This window comes from Sceloporus occidentalis, unplaced genomic scaffold (assembly GCF_023333645.1).
Source record: "Sceloporus occidentalis isolate IW3139 unplaced genomic scaffold, rSceOcc1.0.p SCAF_1, whole genome shotgun sequence".
In the NCBI taxonomy this organism is placed as follows: Eukaryota; Metazoa; Chordata; class Lepidosauria; order Squamata; family Phrynosomatidae; genus Sceloporus; species Sceloporus occidentalis.
Genome location: NW_028316981.1, coordinates 127440400 through 127460073, shown reverse-complemented (window position 1 = coordinate 127460073; position 19674 = coordinate 127440400). Strand labels below are relative to the sequence as shown.

The 19674-nt window shown below is 39.7% G+C and overlaps 1 protein-coding gene across 1 annotated transcript in view; it reads right to left on the bottom strand.

Annotated features, from left to right (window-relative positions):
* The window catches only part of SEPTIN9 (septin 9), a 339779-nt gene that overhangs the window by 265424 nt on the left and 54681 nt on the right, over window positions 1-19674 (bottom strand). The window contains exon 2 of the mRNA XM_089534879.1: window positions 14039-14095. Within this exon, the coding sequence (XP_089391005.1) occupies window positions 14039-14095 (57 nt within the window). The remainder of the gene's footprint in view (window positions 1-14038; window positions 14096-19674) is intronic.

Genomic DNA, 19674 nt, shown 5'->3' with positions numbered 1-19674 from the left:
GCAGAAAGCAAGAACTAGAAGATGGCAACAACAGCTGTATGGCAGGGGTTTTTTAAACAGGGGAGTCCAGAATCTAAATCCAGTTGCATTGGTGGGGTTAGCCTAATTGGGGTGGAGAGATGGTAGTAGGACAGAGTGGATATGTACTGACTCAAGAGATGGGGGAAGAGAAAGTATATATTAGAAAAGCAAAACAAATGATTTAGAAGTGGCACATTGTTTGTGTGTGTGGAGGAAGGAAGGAGCCATGGTAATATTCACAATCTCTCTTGAATGTATATACCCACACTCAAGAGATTTAATGAGAGAATTGTGCAGCTTCTAAAACACTGAAATGAAACATACGCAGGCACAAAACATGGTGGGCATGGGAAGGCATATCACTCTGTCACAGGAAATATCTAGTGTGCCCATCATTGGCAGACTGTGATCTGAGCAAGAGTACTCTGCTGGTAGAACATTTGTGCAACAATGTCTAAACAAATTCACATTTAATATCAGAACATCTGAGTGAAAAGATCTAGGAAATATCAATCTGTTCCTCCTACTCTTACTTCTTTACTTATGTAGATGCTTCTCCTGGACTGCATCTTCACTGCAGAAATAATCCAGTTGGACACCACTTTAATTGCCATGGCTCAATGCTATGGAATTCTGGGAACTGTAGTTTGTTGCAAAACCATCACAGAGCTCTGGTGCCCCAACGAAATACAATTCCCGGCTCTGGTGCTGCAATAAAATACAGATCCCAGAATTCCATAGCATAGATCCATGACAGTTAAAATGGTGTAAAGTTGCTGTATACCATGTAGTCCTTGCTTCATTCCATCTCCAGTCTCAGGGGTCAAGTGGCTCTTCAGTACTCAGACATTCCCAACCCTATCTGTTCCTTTCCATGAATTGAGAGGGGTTTTTCACATGTGCTTTGAACACTATGCTTAGATTGTTTACAGGCTTATCACCAATGTGTCAGGCAAAATTGTTTGCGTTCCACTCCAATATACCACACTACTCTTTGGATGTCCTATCCCTTTATTTGTGAAATGCTTATCTGAAATCTAAAGTCCGAAATAACTTCAAGGTAAAGAAAAGTAACAAATGTGAAACTGTTGTTTTCCTCCCTGTCTTTCTTGAACAGGTTGATCATGGACATTGTCAGCATATTTATTCCAGGATGATTTTCTATGCACCTTTAGCTCCCCCATGGCCATGAACTGATTTGGAAGAAAGTCAGCAAAAAGAAGGGCCATAAAGCTTTGCTTCTCCTTTTAAAGTTACAAAGCAGCCCCTCTGAAATATCACATTGGCTTGCTCTGAATCCAAAGCAAGTGGCAGCAGCATCAACTACCTTTTTTCATTTCATCATCATTTTCTTATCTTTTCATGTAATGCATTACAACTTTCCTAAGGTTAGAAACAAACTCATGTATTGATCATAAGCAGCAATTCATATGTGCATTAATGAAACTGATAATCTTGGTGACAGCTGGCATTCTGATACAGCTAACACAGACCTGAATAGCTGTATCAGAGTTCCCATACAAAAACAAATGCTGGTATACTGTGTCAGATTTTGGGACTTGCCAGTGGAAATTGCTTCCTTTCCCAGTACTGCTTAATTCTGTATTTGTTCCCTGTTCAATCAGATTAGTATTCACATTAAATCAGTCTTTGCCAACAAAGTCTAAATTATATGAACCATGGCAGATTCCATTACCAGATTTTCTGTGAAAACTAAACTAGCAGTTTCCAGTGCAAGGGACGCAGGTGGGAGATGACTGATGATCTTAACTCTACTATGTGCCAAAAAAGAGGGTGCATTTGTTCAACATTTTAGCCTTCCATAAAATGCACATTCTGGTTTCAGGAATGTTTCATACCTCTTCCCAAAAATGTGAAACTGTTCATAGGCACATAAAACATGCTACCAAAGATAGAATACTTATAAGAGGAAGACACTGGGGACCCTAGCCCTTATACATTTAGGGAAAGTGTATAAAGGGTAGATCCTGGGGAGGTGTGATTGACAAAGGATCTTCTAATGTCTCTGAGGTAAAAGGTAATCACAGGGCATAAATGGAAGCCCATTGTGACAAGGAGCTAACCTGCATCAAGCTTCAAAATATAGCCATATCACTAACCAGTTCTTTGGCAGCCAATTGATTTAATTAGGCCTAGTCAAGACAGTACACACTGTGCACATCGGTACTGGTTCATGCTTTGGAGTAGTTTCTCTTCTAATCTAGTGAGCAAGGGAGCATGCAGCAATGTTGCACACTAGGTTCCAAATCTGATTGCATAGCCAAGGATAAGGACTGTCTTGTTCTGGAATGCCAGAAACTTACCTTTTGCTCTTCAAAATATATGAGCACCCCAGCAAATCCCATTCCAATTTTGATTATGTTTTTAAAAAGCCCTTTGGAACAACCCTAGTACAAAAAGAAATGGCTATAAACAGCCCTTCAAAAGAATGGAACGAGGGGATGTACAAACAACAACAACCAGTAAAACCCAAGGAAGCATATCATAAGAACTCACACTGCTTTACACCAGTCTAGAAGATCTTGAAATTTAATACTCAGCAGGATAACAAAGTAATGATGACAATGTCTCTAAAGTTGGACATCCATGAATTTGGCAAATGGGGCAGGACAATAAAAGGTTCATTTCGAAACATCCATGGGAGGAGAAGGTCCTTCACCGTGTGTGTGTTGCTTGAGGGTAAAGAAAGCAGAAAATCAACATCTAATTTGCTGACACAGGTGCAGGCAACTGGAAGGACTACCGTGTTTTCCCGAAAATACGACACTGTCTTATATTTATTTTTCCTCAAGAAGATACACTATGGCTTATTTTCAGGGCATGGCTTATATTGCATCTTATTTTTATTAAGTATGGTACAACAATCTACCTTTATTCAAATATAGTTAAGTCGTCTTCTTCAGGAACATCACCATAACTCTCCAAACCCAGAATTCCATTCTGAATTTCTTGTGACTCCATTTCTTTTAGAACCATTGTCCCCAATCTTTCCGCTCCCTTCCCACCCCCTTCCATTCTGCACTGGGCCTATCACTATGTCTTATTTTTGGAGTATGGCTTATATTGCACAAATGCTTAGAAATCCTGCTATGGCTTATTTTATGGGTATGTCTTATTATTCTGCTCTGAAGTGGAAATCACTCTTTCCTGATAAACAATGCAGCTATCCATATAACACATAAAACTTATTTATAAAATTCCTTTTTAATCAACATCGATGACTCTATATGCAAATGAGCCAACTCTTTGGCAGAGGGCTGGATGCAGCTGGGGTAAGTCACCCAGCAAGTAAAACAAAAAGTGGACAAAAACAGGCACAGGACATTCAAGATGACCTCATCAATAGAGGCATTCAAAGCAGGTGGGCATCATCAGCAAACTCCTTGGCAGCTCTTGAACTGAGAAAACACTGAGGAAGAATATAAAGGGGAAAATATGTTCACTTCTCTGGCAATGCTGTGTAAACGTTACATTCAAGTGCAGCTTCAGCCAGAGTATTTGTGGAGCGCCTGCAGATAATTCACTCCAGGCTGCATATATAGCCTTTCCATTGCAGTCCTCCCCTCCATTCATCCGTATTTATTTTGCTAATAGTTGAGAGCTGACATGAATGCTCACAAATCCTGGAGAAGTTTCCTAAATCACCATTTGGTTTCTAAACTGCAAAGCAAAATGTGAACTAGCATTAAGGGGTTTTTCCTTAATGCATGCACTCAAGATTTGCACATACATCCAATAGGCTAAGCTTCTCTTGATAGATTTAATTCTGATAAGGTGACAAAGCTCAAACACTAATAATCACAGCATGTTTTCTATCAAAAGCTGTCAGATATTAAATACAAGATAGATAAGATGATGTCATTGTACCCCTTCTTCCATCATCAGCCTCAGAAAGGGGCCTTTTACAGGTAAGACGATAATACAATTTTCTTCTGCTCCTGCTAGGCACTTTTTTCCTAACAGAGGCTACACTTGTGCCCTTCCTGATCACCTGCCTGGTGACAGGCAAAAGCTTTTAATTATTGTTTTGATGGGCCTTTAGGAACTGATTTCTCACATGGAAAGTGCTTCTAATAATGTGCTGTATTTTCTGCATTTGTTGTTGTTTTTAATGGGTATGCTTTTAAATTGCTTTTAAATTCTATTTATAGTTCAATTATATTTTAACAATGTGAATGTTTACATGTATAGGTATGCCTCAGTTAACAAAGAAGCTACTTTTTATGGCCTTTTTATGTCCATTAAACATTACCTCCTTTTCCACTTCTGAATAGCTGCATTTTTTAGCAACATCAACACTGAGAAGATGGTGAAGAAGGGCTGGAGAAATAGAGACTTTTGGAGTTGGACTGCAGTAGCATGTCTTCATTAAATAATGCAGTAAAATGTCATTCTAATTTAGCAATTCTTCTGCAAACATGCATGCCTACCACCGGTAAGGTAAAAAGCAGCTGCCTTGAGAATCCCTAACTGAACAGGTAAGAAAAACAAAACAGAGAGACAGGTAGCCCTCCCTCACTAGCTATCCCTAGCATATTAAAAAACCAACAACTCATAGATCCATAAGTTTGGCAACCAAAATTGGTATTACCTGCTGAACTGCTCTACTTTTTCATAGTGCAGGAACCTATCCCTATTCTTTCCATGTTATTTTTGCTTCTGGTTTCAATTTTCCTTTTAAAGAAGCAATGCCTAGGAACACATCTATTTTGTTAACTACGGAATGCCTGTGCCGGCACTACCTTTGGAAGACACTCTGAGTCTCAGGGCTGGGGAAAGGGTGGGATATAAATAAATGAAAATTAATAATAATAATAATAATAATAATGTTACAGTCAGTGCTGGCTAATATAAAGTCTTCTGCAGGAAGCTCTGGATGTTCACAGGAAATCATTTTTCAGATGCCAAGATGCTAGGGTATGAAACCAGGTTACTCCCCCCCCCCCCATAGAGCAATTCAACATGGCGTTGGCTGGATTTCTTTTTCTCTTGGTTCCTTGGGAAATTAACAAGATTGTTGGTGGGTTCTAGGATCTGGTGACTTGGATGCCTTGAGAGTTCCTGGTGCTATTTGCAAAGAGAGTAGCAAGGTTGGGAGCCATTACAGATTTACAGGGGTCAAAGTCACTCTTCCTCAGCCATAACCAGTTCTCTTCCTAGAATCTGGGAAACTATCAGCCTCAAGCATGAGACAGTTCATCTCTTGCAGAGCCAAGGAAGGAACTCACATCTCTTTCTCCCAGATGCAACTTTCTCATAGAACCATAGAAGAATGGGAAGGGATCCCAAGGGCCATTGGGTTCAACCCCTGCCACGCAGGAACATCAGTGGACAAGGTGCCTTCTATTGTTGTTTTTCTTCCCATTCCACTCACTTTCTCACAATATGAATACACAGATATAACTGTAGCTGTGAACCCACTGCGAAAACAGTATACCCTCCACATCTTGTACACACTCACTGCATTTTCCCACATACTATCCCTGGTTTTGTCTCCTAGTTCAAACTCTGGAAAACACATAATTCTGTTTTTTGTGTCTGTTTTAGACTAGTGAGCAAATTGAGATTCAGCCAGTTTCCCAGGTTAAATCTTGTAAGAAATTGCTTTAATGCAACATGTCAAGGACAAAAAAATGGGAGCAAATCTCTAAGTCAAGGTTTCTCATCCAGGGTTCCCTGGAGCCAGGGGTCTCCATGAGAGGTTGTTAATGGTTCCATGAGTAATTGTGATTGAAGAAAAATAAACTTTTAAAAAAGCTGTAAATTTTTATGCACAGGCTCCTGAGACCTAAAAATTATTTCAAGGGTTCCTCCAGAGTAAAAAGGCCAAGAAAGGCTGCAAGCTGTTCTGAAAGCAAGGACTGGAGTGTTGTACTGATTACTCTTAACATGATGTATACCATATAATGCTATAATCTCTTTCTCATGTCAAGTCTAGGATAGAGTTCTATGTGCAGCATTATTGTGCCAAAGAAGTCAACTGTGTTGGGAATGTTGGTCTCTAGAAATAAAGCAGCCACCTGCAGGTTGACTCCATCCAAATGACGTTGTTGAACTGAGTATCCATGGGGCATATTATTCAATGATGCAATGCCCTGCCTGTGCCAGGCAGCTTGTCTGCCAAGAACCTGGCATTCCTCACAATGGGTCAAACAGAAAAAAAGTACACAAATAAGAACTGCAACTGAAAGGAGATTATTTATTGTATCAGCTCGTCACCTTAATCAGTCAGGGTCTAGTGGCTAAAGTTCTGTCTTCCAGTTCTCTATCTGTTCTATCAGGAAGTCTAACTCTCGGATCATCTTTGTGTGGCTCATGTTTATACTCTATCAAGACCATTGGCTTTCTGTTTATCTTCTGTTAGAGAGGGACTCATGGTCTGGTGACATGGTTTCAGTCAACACATTGCAGGGTGACCATGTGCTAGGGATGTACATCTTCATAAATTTCATTCTGGCCAGCAAGAACAAATAATTGCATAATTTTTCTCCTTACTGTGAGAAAGTCATTGAGAACTGTGCAATTTTGGAAGACAATTTGCAGTGTATTTTTTTTTTTTTTTGCTCAGAAAAGGGCAAGTTTCCCGCGCAAAATCAGCAATGATATTTTCTACACAGAAATGTTATTTTATGTGCAGAAAATGTTTTCTAAATAGAAAACATATTTTCAGCACAGAAAATGTCATTACCTTCACAGAAAATGCCCATTTAGCATCCTCATCAGGATTTCCAAACGTTTAAGGAATCCAATTTTCAACCATTTAATATATATATATATATATATATATATATATATATATATATATGATTATTGTTTCCATTACTATTATAGGCAGAGAGGACAAGTATATTATTCCATGTTTAGAAAGGCTGGAAAAAGTTGTCATTGTTTAGCTGTTGCTGTTATTATACCCATAATCTCACAGCCAGTATGGCTAGTAGGGGATAACACTGAGGGATTCAAGGACATGGAGTTGAAAAAGGGTAACTTTTCCAAACTGTGCATTTTTCTTTCATGTGTAGTTTACCTTTCTTTCAGAGAGCTTAAGGCAGTGAATCAGATGGATAGTAAATACGAGGGTCATTCTACAAGTACTTAGCCTCACCGCCCGATGGCGCTGCTGTTACAAAAGAGTTTTACCATTGTGCAGTACATTCTTTTAGAAGCCTACTGTCAAAGTTTCAGTCAATTCCCTTCATTTGTTTTGTTTTGATAGCCTTTGGAAGCTAGCGTGTCGGTCGGTTTTACAAAGAGCAGTATTGTTCAGTGATTCGATTATTATTTTTGGAACAGAAAACGCACAGCGAAATCAAAGAGCGCTTGGATGCTGTGTACGGTGACTCTTCTCCTTCGATGGCGACCATCAAGAATTGGTTCAACGAGTTTGTTTGTGGCCGCACGTCAGTTTTTGATGAGCCACGCCCAGGTGCCTGTTCTATCGGCCGGAAAGGTGATGGCCACCGTTTTCTGGCATTCACAAGGTGTGATCCTCATTGATTACCTCGAGAAGGGTAAAACAGTCACGGGGCTCTACTATGTCGACTTATTGGGCCAATTCGATGCCGAATTGAAGAAAAAACGGCCCTGTTTGACTAAGAAAAAAGTGCTGTTCCACCATGACAACGCGCCGGCTCACACCTCCGTGGTCGCCATGGCCAAATTGGTCAAATTGGGCTACGAATTGCTTCCCCATCCACCGTATTCTCCAGATTTGGCCCCCTGTGACTTCTTTTTGTTTCCAAACCTGAAAAAGTCACTCGCCGGGAAAAGATTTGGGTCGAATGAGGAGATCACTGCCGCCACGGAGGCCTATTTTGCAGACCTCGGGAAAACGTATTTTTCGGACAAGTTGAAAAAGTTGGAGCATTGCTTGGCCAAGTGTATCGAGCTAAAAGGAGACTATGTTGAAAAATAAATTGCCACTTTTCCAAAATTTTCGTTTTTCTTTTGTAGACTAAGTATTTATTGAATGACCCTCGTAAGTTGTCTTAGGGCTGTTTTTATCTCAGCATTGTTTTCCCAATTGTCTTTGCAGCTGCTCCCAGCTCTTTTTAAATCACACTTAACTTGATTTGATTGACTTTATTGTGTTGTATTTTGGATTTATATAAATCACCTGAGAACTTCAGCTATAGGGTGAAGGGGTGGATGAGTGAATGAATGTTGTTGTTGTTGTTGTGTGCCTTCAAATAATTTTTACTTATGGTGACCTTAAGGTGAACCAATCATAAGGTGTACTGAGAGTGTGTGACTTGCCCAAGTGGCTTTCTTTTTTTTAAAATAAATTTTATTAAACATTTTAAAAATAATACAATCATGTTCAGATAAAATAGATTACACTCCAATACAACATATAAAATATTTTTTTTCAATTTTTTGTATTCCTAAATTCTTCCTAGGTCACTGACTTATCTCATTCATTCTTTCTTATCTTTGTAATTTAACTGAACTCTACCTAAACCTATTTCTTCTATTGAATCCTGCAAAATCTCTTATTACTATATTGTTCAAACATCCAATTGCATTAACGACTTCTACTTTTCCCTGTTACCATCATCTTATCCAACAAATAATATTTCTAATCCTACTTATTATAACTTAATATTCATTTTCTAATCACTATCAATATATTCATTATCCTAAAAATCAATAAAAATTGATAAAGTTACTTTTTTGCTTCGACTAATATTAGTTCCTTTAATTATGTTTCTATAATAATAAACATTTTATCCTCTTTCACATTACTCAGATAGGTCCTCCAAATTTCCCATTCATCATGGAATTCTTCCAGACTTTTATTATTAACTAAATATGTCAATTTATCCATCTCAAACAAGTCTAATATCTTCCATCTCCATTCTTCAATTCCCGGACATTATTCTTTCTTCCAGTTCTTTGCAAATATGGTTCTTGTCATGGCCAAAGCGTACCATAATACTTTTTCATATATCTTTTTACCATATTCTTTGGCATCAAATATGTTAAGGAGATAAAATTTAACGGTCGGTCTTCCCTTCAGTCCAAATTTTCTTTTTCATTTCTGTATGTATCTTTTTCCAAAATTGTTTTGCTTTCGGACAGTTCCACCACATATGTAGGTAACTACCTATTTCTTTATTGCATTTCCAGCATATGTCTTTATTTTCTTAAACATTTTTGCTAATCTAACTGGGGTAAGGTACCATCTGTGCATGGACTTATATATATTTTCTTTTACATCAACACTTATCTTTTTTTTTTTTTTTTTTGCCCAAGTGGCTTTCATAGCCAAGTGGAGATATCAACCCTGGTCTCCAGAATCTTAGGCTGCCATCACACTTCAGAATTAATGCAGTTTGACAACAATTTACCTGTCATGGTGTCATCTTATTGAATCCTGGGATTTGTAGTTTGCTGTGGCACCAGAGCTCTCTGACAGAGAAGGCTAAATATCTCACAAAACTACAAATCCCAGGTTTCCCGGGATTGAGCTGTGGCAGTTAAAGTGGTGTCAAACTGCTTTAATTCTGCAGTGTAGATGCAGCTTCAGTCCAACACTCAAGCCACCATTCCACATTGGCCCCTGAGTGAACAGTCCCCTTTAATGAACCTTTGAGGTATGTTATGCTATCTAGTGAGCTTCCAGGATGAAAAGAGATTTTAAACATGGGTCCTCCCAACCCTAGCCTAGTACTCTGCCAGTTCTCCTTTGTGACATTATAGCATCTTATAGAGTTGATTTCCATTCTTTCTTAGAAGTACAGCTAACTTACTGTACAAGCCATAAGAGAATGAAAGACACCATTGGATTCATAGTACCAGCAGGATAACCACACACAGACTTGAAGCCACAAGGACATTTGCATCAGGCAAAGGTTTGCTCTGGAGACTTACTGGATAGTGGATACCAGGTGTGAAGGCTTGCCTGTGTGAGGTTTAACCAGCCTGAAGTGCTAAAGAAATTGTACATATAGCTCAGGGCATGAAAAACAGATGTTGTGGTTGTGAATGTCATACTATCAAGTTATCTATCCATGTAATTTTGATGAGGTTCCCATGTGCTCAGCACCTGGCTCCTTAATGCAAGCAGCTCCATAGCTAGGAAGATTTGGGCAACTTTAGTAACTGTGATGCAATCCATCTAGATTGACAAGGGGGGGGGGATAATACTGTTTTATTGCATACACCAATTTTATTATGGGGTGACATATGCATTGCTTCTTTAATGTTAGACAGACTGTGGATTCCTCCTTAGGATATGTCCTCATGTCACTTTCTTTCTTTCTTTCTTTCTTTCTTTTGTACCCTACACAGTATCAAGAAATTTTTGTGCTGTAACTGAGCAAAGGTGATGAATACTGTTGTATCTTATCTTTGGAGAAACTGAGACTGACCTACACAAATTCAGAAGCCCTATAACTGTCTCTTGCATTCAGATTTGTTCTGTCCTTTGAGTCTTTACAAGATACTGCATGTATTTTCAATAACCTCTTTAGAACAATGAGGTCTACAACCTTATTCTTAAAAATAAAACATTTTTTCTCTATAAAACTAGATATAAGCTGTGGTGTTCCTATCATCCTGGTCCACAGTAGTGCTAGGAATGGGTCACAAACAGCTAAAATGGAAAAGTTGGGGCTACAGAGAATAAATTTGTGACTCAGTGAAAAAATATAAAGTTCCCCCAGCTGTTTGCCAGCAGCAGATATAAGTGACAGGCAGATGCTGGCAGTTGGTGACTGTGGGCCAGCTGGTTAGCCAGGAAAGCACTTCTACGCCAGGGTGTTGGCTTTAAGCCAAGCAGAAAAGGGATTCATGGCTGTCCATGAAGGAAGGGATGTTAGGAAGGAGCTCTTCTCCCACCCTGACATCCTATAGGGTGGAAAGAGACTCTGGAAACTACTGCCCAGAGGCCTTCTGGGGATTATGCCCACAGTATTCCTGATGGCAAAGAAGGTGGAGTGGGTGGGTAGGTTGAAGGGTGGGTAGATGAGATGAGGAACAAAACATATGCAGCCCCCCGCTCTCTGGATTTTCAGACTCCCTTCTGGACCTCTAAGATTTCAGGAAGCATTCAGGACAGTACAGATCCTTCCTTCCTCTCACTAGGTACAGGAGTAGTGAAAAGCATACACCATGTTTAACTCAACAGATCTACTGCAAGAATAAGCAACATGTTCCCTCCAGATACTGTTGAACTGCAATTCTCCACATTACCAATGGTGTGGGAAACTGTCAGTGAAATTAAGGTGAAGGGAGTTCCCAAGGAGATTAAGGTTGAACTGAAGGAAGCAACAATCCAATAACATCTAGAGGGCCACATGAAGCCGATCCTTGCCTAGAGACCACATAACATCACTTCTAAATTTTTAGGTTCAGTGTCTTGATACTCACTTGACAAGTTGACAGAACCTGAACCTGAGAGAGAGAAATTGCCTTGGAGGTTTGTAGACATGGTTTTTTTGTGGGGGTTTTTGTTTTGTTTTGTTTTGTTTTGTTAACTGAAATCACAAGGAAACCCAGGAATGTACATAGTTGAAGGTTGTTTTATAACATTGGGGAATATAAAATACTTCTGAACAAACACACCTCCAACAAGCCTGGAAGATTCTAACTGATGATGATATGACTATTTGATAATAATGAGTTTGGAGAATACCTTTTCCCCAGAGAAAACTCCTTTCCAATTGTTTTCCATTTGAAGGAGAAATACAGTAGCTTCAGTAGTATCAAGGAGCATTACTGTCACGTCAAGAGCTTTCATAATACATCATACATAAACATCCAAGTGAAGTAAACATAATTGTAAAACAGAGGCAAGCATCCTAATAGTGGCACAGACATATATAATTTGCACTACACATGTGGGATGAATTATTTGCCTCAGGGCAACGTATATATTCTACTGATAACGGTAGTCACAGCAACATCATGCATTGTGCATTGTGCTCTGCAATTGACCAGTGGACATTTGGGTTCCATATTTCATACTGAGGTTACACAATGTGTTTTTCACAACAGCACCCAGTCATTGAAATGTGTTGAACAATGTTGCTATTCTACATGGGGATTGCATAGTGCTGGTGTAGCGTACCTCCAGATACAGATATTTATGCTACACTGAAGAGATGTTGGATTTCAGCCAGAATGTGTAGGTCTCATTTAACTTTCTGTCCCAGTTCAAATATCCATGTGACTCCTCAACCCCAACACACATGATGCACAGTACAAAAGTAGAATCATAGAATCATAAAATAAAATCATAGAATCATAGAACTGGAAGAGACCACAAGGTCCATCCAGTCCAACCCCCTGCCATGCAGAAAATCACAATCAAAGCATCCCTGACAGATGGCCACCCAGACTCTGTTTAAAAACCTCCAAAGAAGGAGACTCTACTACAAGGGAGTGTGTTCCACTGTTGAACAGCCCTTACTGTCAGGAAGTTCCCCTAATGTTGAGGTGGAATCTCTTTTCCTGTAGCTTGCATCCATTGTTCCAGACACTATTCTCTGAAGCAGCAGTAAACAAGCTTCCTCCATCCTTATATTGTTTGAAGGGGTGTCATATTCTTATACAGGGCTATTGTATCATCTCTTAACCATCTCTTCCCCAGGCTAAATATACCTAGCTCCCTAAGTCTCTTCCCATATGGCATGGTCTCCAGACCCTTCACCATTTTGGTTGCCCTCCTCCGGATATGCTCCAGCTTCTCAAAATCCTTTTTGAATTGTGCTGCCCAGAACTGGACACAATATTCCAATTAAGGCCTGACCAAAGCAAAATAGATTGGCACTATTATTTCCCTTGATCTAGACACTATACGTCTATTGAAGCAGCCTCGAATCATATTGGCCTTTTTGGCTGCCACATCACACTATTGACTCATTTTCAGGGTGTGGTCTACTAGGACTCCAAGAACTGTTTCATGTGTCTGTTGTTATCTCCCATCCTATATGTATGCATTTCAACTCCCCCCCCCCCTCTAAGTGCAGTACCTTATATTTCTTCCTGAAGTTCTTTTTCTTAGTTTTAGTCCAGCTTTCTAATCTATTAAGGTCATATTGAATTTTGATCCTTTCCTGTGCGATATTAGCTACTCCTCCTAATTTGGTGTCATCTGCAAATTTGATAAGCATGCTCCCTATTCTTTTGCCCAAGTCATTGATGAAGATGTTTAATAGCACTGGGCCCAGGACAGAAACCTGTGGCACACCACTGGTCACTTCTCCCCAAGATGAAGAGGAGCAGTTGTTGAGCACCCTTTGGGTTCGGCCAGTCAACCAATTTCAAATCCACTTAACAGTTGTATTGTCTAGCCCTCATTTTTCTAGCAAGAATGCAAGAATATCATGGGGGACCTTGTCAAAGGCCTTACTGAAATCATGATATGCTATGTCTACAGCATTCCCTTTATCTACCAAACTGGTAATTTTATCAGAGAGAGAGAGAGAGAGATCAGATTAGTCTGCCATGACTTGTTTTTGGGAAACTCACGTAGACTCTCTGTTTAATGAGCTGCTCTAGAATCTTTCCTAGTTATGATGTCAGTAAGCCAAGACACAGTGAGAGAAAAGTGGCTTTCTGCTTACCTTTCCTCATGCCTTTGAAGCACTTCTATTTTCTTTCCAAGGGAGATGGTTGTAAAAGCATGCCTTTTGTCATGTTAGAAAAATCAGTTTGAAAAAAGGCATGTTTTTATTACCATTTCACTGTGGAAGGAGAACAGAAGTACTTTGAGAGCATATGAAGCGGTAAGGAGAAACTCACTTCTGTCTCACTGCATCACAGCTTAATTTGTAATGCAATAAGGCTCCTTTTACCTGTGTGGAATATTTGCTGCCTATTTTCTCTTTCATATCTGTTAAACAATTAGATATGAAAGAAGCCACCATGGTTTAACTGTCTAGAGATTGTTGGGACTATATAAAAAATCCAAGCTCCTTTTGAAGCATTTGTCATTGTAGACTTTACATTTAATGAAGGTAAACAAAGAAAGTCTCAATCTGAAGCTTACTTGGACTTGTTGGGTCACCAAGCCTTCGGAGTCTCCCACTGGAGGTCCTTGAAATTCCTAAGACAAAAAGGAAATCAGTGTTAGTGGTTAAACAGATGCAGGGATCAGAAGATGACAAGTAATAAGTATGGAAGAGCTTGTTTTGTCAAAAGGTATAATATCAGATGAGCTTGAGGTACTTTCCAAGCTTACATGTTATGAAATCTATTTAATATAACTCATGAAAGATCTTGTTTGTAATCCCACTGGCAGAATCCTGAATGGCAGTGAGGGAGTAAACTTTAAATATTGAAGCATAGATTCTCAGCATTCTGAGTCAGAAGAAGATTTTCATGATTACACACCACAACCTTCTTTTATCTTGGGCAGATAGCCATAAAGGCAAGTATCCCTTGGATTATCAGTGCCATGTGGAAATTATTCCTGGGATGGCTCATGATTTCAGGTTTGCCACCATCAACCATCACTGGTCAATTGTCCCTGAACTTTGAAAAAGATCCTTCTTCATCATGGCTAAAAGGTGTTCATAATCATGACAGAGAGAAATGTGAAAGAGGGAGCAAACACCATTCAAATTAGCCAAAGTTAATGGCAACTGCTACTGGCGGTTCTATTTGGAAAAAGTGACTCATGCTGTAAAAGCTTGCATGGCGCCATGTGTGCCATGTGGCTTCCTCCACTTCCTCTAAAAAGTATTATTACTACTAAAATGGTAAATTAAGAAAACTATAATGTGTGGCTAAACCACTGGCCTGTTCCCATGGAGATTAAAGTTGAACTGAAAGTATTTAGCTTCTCCAGTTTGGTTTTCTTAAAACTGAAGATAAAGTACAATCTATTCTAACACAGAAACATCTCTTCAAGGTCTCCAACCCCAAACTGAGGTCCACTAGTAACAATGCTAAAGAATTGAGATTATGAGCTTCAGCACCATTTTAGGCCCCCATATCCCAGAGTTGTACGGAGCATCTAATGCATAGGGTAGGACGAGATTATCAAACTGCAACTCCCATCTGCTCTAGTTAGTATAGCCAGTGGTGGGGGATAATGGGAGCTGTCCAACTACATCAGGAGGGACACACAGCCTCCCACCATGATTCTGTGAAAGCTCTTAACTGCCTCTCTCCCAAGGAATCAGAATATCTGCCAGTAATCAACAGGGAGGCAGCCATTTTGTATGTCCTTAGCATGCATGCTTCTTTGAAGCTGGGAAAGCCCATCAGCTTTGGAAAAGCATACACACACACACACAAAACTTAAATAACATGGCATGGCAAGGGTTAGGGTTAGAATACAATCTGAAAATGCTCCTCTGTTGAAATAGCACAACCCAAGAACATTCCAGAATATGCCTATATATCACTTCTATACAAAATTATAGTCCTAGGGATGGCTAGCTGATTTGTGGCTGAGCAATATTCCTTCAAACTTTATGACATATGGTTTGGCAACCTCCCTTCCATTTTCCACTGTTCAACAACACTGATAACTGACTCCACTTCAATGGATATTTCTGTTTGATTCTAATCATTTAATATTCTAATCAAGACTCTGAGTCTGGCCTTCAGTAGCTCTAGGCATTTATGGAAGCCCGCCTCTGACTTCAATTTGCCTTAGTCCATTCAAGCAAGAAATGAAATCTAACACACAAAACTGGTAGGCAAGTCAAGGTTGCAGACAAGGCTGTGAAGGTTGTCTTGTCCCCAACAACTGCAAAATAGACATATATTGAACCAGAAGCCTTTTTCAGGATGAAGAAATACCACATCATGAATCTTTGTGCCCATTTTACATCTATTAAAGCACAGAAGCCATGCCAAGAAAAAAAACGGACTCTGAAAATTACATCTTCTGAAATACTGTCTTTATCTGTATCCTGTTTTTGCATTACAACTTTACACCACTCTAGAAAACACAAACAAATGTGGTAGCATTTCACTTTCAGGTAAAAAGCAAGGGCTGCAGTTCTAGATCAGCTTCTTAGTAGATTCTCCCAGATCTGAGCACTCCAATCCTGATTTTCCAGGCACTGCTGCAAACAACAAGGGGTCTGCCTGCCTGCTGATCAGGACACACTATATTTACGTTTCCACTCCTCTCTTTCCAGTGATCTCCACTGTTTTATTTGTTTTGTTCTGTTTTGTTTCTGTTTTTGTCTTGCAATAATGTGTATGTGTTAATGTTGTTTAATTAGTTGGTTTTAATTATAATTGATTTAATAATTTTTAAGGGGGGAGGGCATTTTGATCTACAATGTATTGTATTTTATCGCTGTTAGCCGCCCCAATTGACCTCAAGGGGTGGGATATAAATAAACTTTTATTATTATTATTATTATTATTATTATTATTATTATTGTCAGAAAGCAGAATACCTGTCTTAATTCTTCTTCATACCAGAGATCATGGGAGGTATCTGGAAATGTCAGTCTGCTGTGTCCTAATCAACAGGAGAACAGATCCCTGTCACTTGTAGCAACAGCAGCCCACTAAGTCCAGACTGAGGGACTTTCATACTCTGTGGCAGGGATTCCCAAACTTTAGTCCTTCAAGTGTTCTGGACCTAAGCTCCCAGAGGTCCCAGCCAACTTGATCAACAGTCAGGAATGCTGAGAGCTGAAGTCCAAAACATCTGTAGAAGTTTGATGATCCTGCTGTATTGTATATGTAGGGAACATAAATATGAATCAGTCATGAATAATTGTGATTATGAACTTCAGTCAAATTGTACAACTTCCCATTGGTCATTCAGGGCAGGGGGAAACCTTGGGATTGTAACTAATGGTATTTTTGTACTGGAGCAGGGTTAGTACTTTGATGGAGAATTACCAAGTGCTGAGGTCTACATTGTGGAGGGAGGCAATGGCAAACTACTTCTGGGTATTCTTTTCTTATCAAAATCCTATGAAATGCATGGTTTTGCCATAACAGGCAACTTGAAAGCATACAGGGGTAGGGAATTTGACTAGGCCCAAGGTCTGTGTTGCACTCCAGGCTCTACCCCATAAGTTGGATGATGTCAAAGGCTACCTTGTCCTTCAAGTCCTTCAAGGTTTAGTGGAGCTGCTCCCTCAAATCTGGGTTGGATCCAGGTTTAAATGCATGCAGTTGACTGCTGGAGGCACACAATATGGAAGCATCTAAAACCATCTGAAAATGCTACATAAAGGGCCAGGTGACCTTATTGAATGGTGGTAGGATGGTGCAAGAGAAAAGCCTTTAAAATCAGGTGGAGACAACTCTTAGAACTTCTTAATAACACACCTCCTCTGGAAATCTGGTCATATTTCCCATTCACAATGGTGGTGGTAGGCTGAAGTTTCTAGAGAACTATCACAGCCCATTGTCATGACTACAGTTTTGGAGATCAGGGTTCAAATCCTTTTTGGCTGTTAAACCTGTTGTTTAACAGATTTAACAGCCAAAACTTGGGCATGTCACACTTTCTCAACCTTAGGGGAAGGCAATAGCAAACCTCCTCTGAACACATCTTGCAAAAATAAAAACCCAACCCACCTCATGATAGATTCACCTTAGGGTTACCATTTAAGTTGGAAACAGCTTAAAGGCACACAGCAACAACAATAACAACAAGAGGAAGATTTCTGGGTACCCCAAAACTATAGAGCCCCAACAAAAGTGGACTCATTCAATCAACTGTTGAATGATAAGTCAACACTAAGTCTAATGGCTTCAGTGGGTCTACTCTAATTAGGACTAAAATGGGAATTACCACACCATTTCCAAACCCAGATTGCATGTACAGCGCTGTGTAAATTTACAGTGCTTTATAAAGAAAGATTAATAATAATAATAATAACTTTTCTTTTCCACAAGAACATCATGTTTGAGAGTCCCAACCTTATTTGCATCTTTTCCCTAACAATAATAATATAAAAGCAGTGAAACTGTAGAAAGCTCTACCTTTCAGCACTGACACATTGAATGCCTGAGGGTCAAATTGCATGTTACATAATTCAGAGTTCAAGCTTTAGCTGGCCATATTAATTCTGAAGGAGCAGCAGCTCTGTGGGAAGGAGACTATTTGGAGTGAGGATGAAAACTGGCTTTCTGAAGAAAATTGCTTCCTTGTGACTATTGATTCCCACGCCCATTTTGTTTACTGTGCCAGCCTTTCAAGCAAATACACATTGGGTGGAGAAATTTTCAGTGGGAAACTGGTATAGAATTGGCTGAAAACCAGAGCTGGGGAAAGGTACTTTTTGAATGAAAACTCCTAGAACGCCCTAAACAGCAATGGTCAGTGGCCACATTTGCTGGTGGCTTCTGGGTGTTGGAGTCCAAAAGGTAACTTTCCCAAGCTCTGCAGAAAAGTGCAAAGAATGTAACATGAGAAAAAAAAATACTGTGAATGAGAATTCAACTGTTTTGTCATTTGGCTGCCTTTTTCTTTCACCTGCAAAAGTTCAAACAAGCACTTCCCTTTCATTAGCACTAAAACTAAACCAACACAAGGAATAGGCAAAGTCACACAGCTGCTCCCTAGCAGTAATCAGAAACACTCACTAAAAATGTACAGTTTCCCAGCCGCTGAGTAAGGAAGATACTTGCCAAATCAAAGCCAAGCACAGCTGCATTGAAAACACAAGCCATGTGTGTTGGGGACAATTTGGGCTGCCTTCAGCCTCTGATATCCTCCCTGGCAGAAATATGGTGCATTTGCAACTCACTTCACAGGGAGGAGAGAAAGCGGTCTCACCATTTGCTGCTCTGTCTACTTGGTTTAGATCAGCAAATACTGACACTGGCCTGACTCACTGCCCAGCTTGCAGCCCTCTGACTTGCTTTTTCAGTACAGCTGCAGCAGAAAAGGGGGAAAGAACTAAGGTGGAATCTTGCTTATTTTGAGTTCAACAGAAGATTCCCCACTGATTTCAGTGGAGCAGAAATAGAGCCCTGAACACTTGCTATCCCATTTTTCCCCATACACTCATTTTAAGGGCTCAGATAGGCCAGAATCCTATTGGTGATGAATGCAAATTCTGGTGTATATGTTTTAGATGACACTGCATAAGCAGATATCTTGTAATTCCCAACTCAAAAGCAACCAGAACAACCCTGTAGCTCCCCATACATTTTCACTGCCCCACCGCATAAGTGCAACTAGAGGATCCCACGATCACCTTCCTTCTTCTTGCCATTGGCAATGTGTGGGGTTGTGTCAGGGCACCCTTGAGCACCCAGGTAAGAAAGAACACCTTTCTCATCACCCACTGGCCTATTAGTGTGCTTAGAACTGCAACCTTCAAGTTACATTAACAGGGCATTGGACAATAAGCTCTTTCAGAAATCCTAGGGTAGAATGAAACTTATATAGATTACAGATATTTACAGTAATAGGATTCTTTCTTATACATTTCTTCTGAACTTTACTTTACTCTTTCCAGATAGGACAGCACTACTTTTGCACTGTAAAAAGCTTTCAACCATTTGCACATCCACATATCACCCAACACAATGTTTCTTACTTAATCTACTTGGAATGTACATACCACCCACACTTTCCATACATACATAAACATCTTACACTCTCTGAATAATTAAACAAACGTTCTACAAACATGACACAAACACATCCCTTCACTTCCAATCTCTAAATAATGAATTTATTTAAAT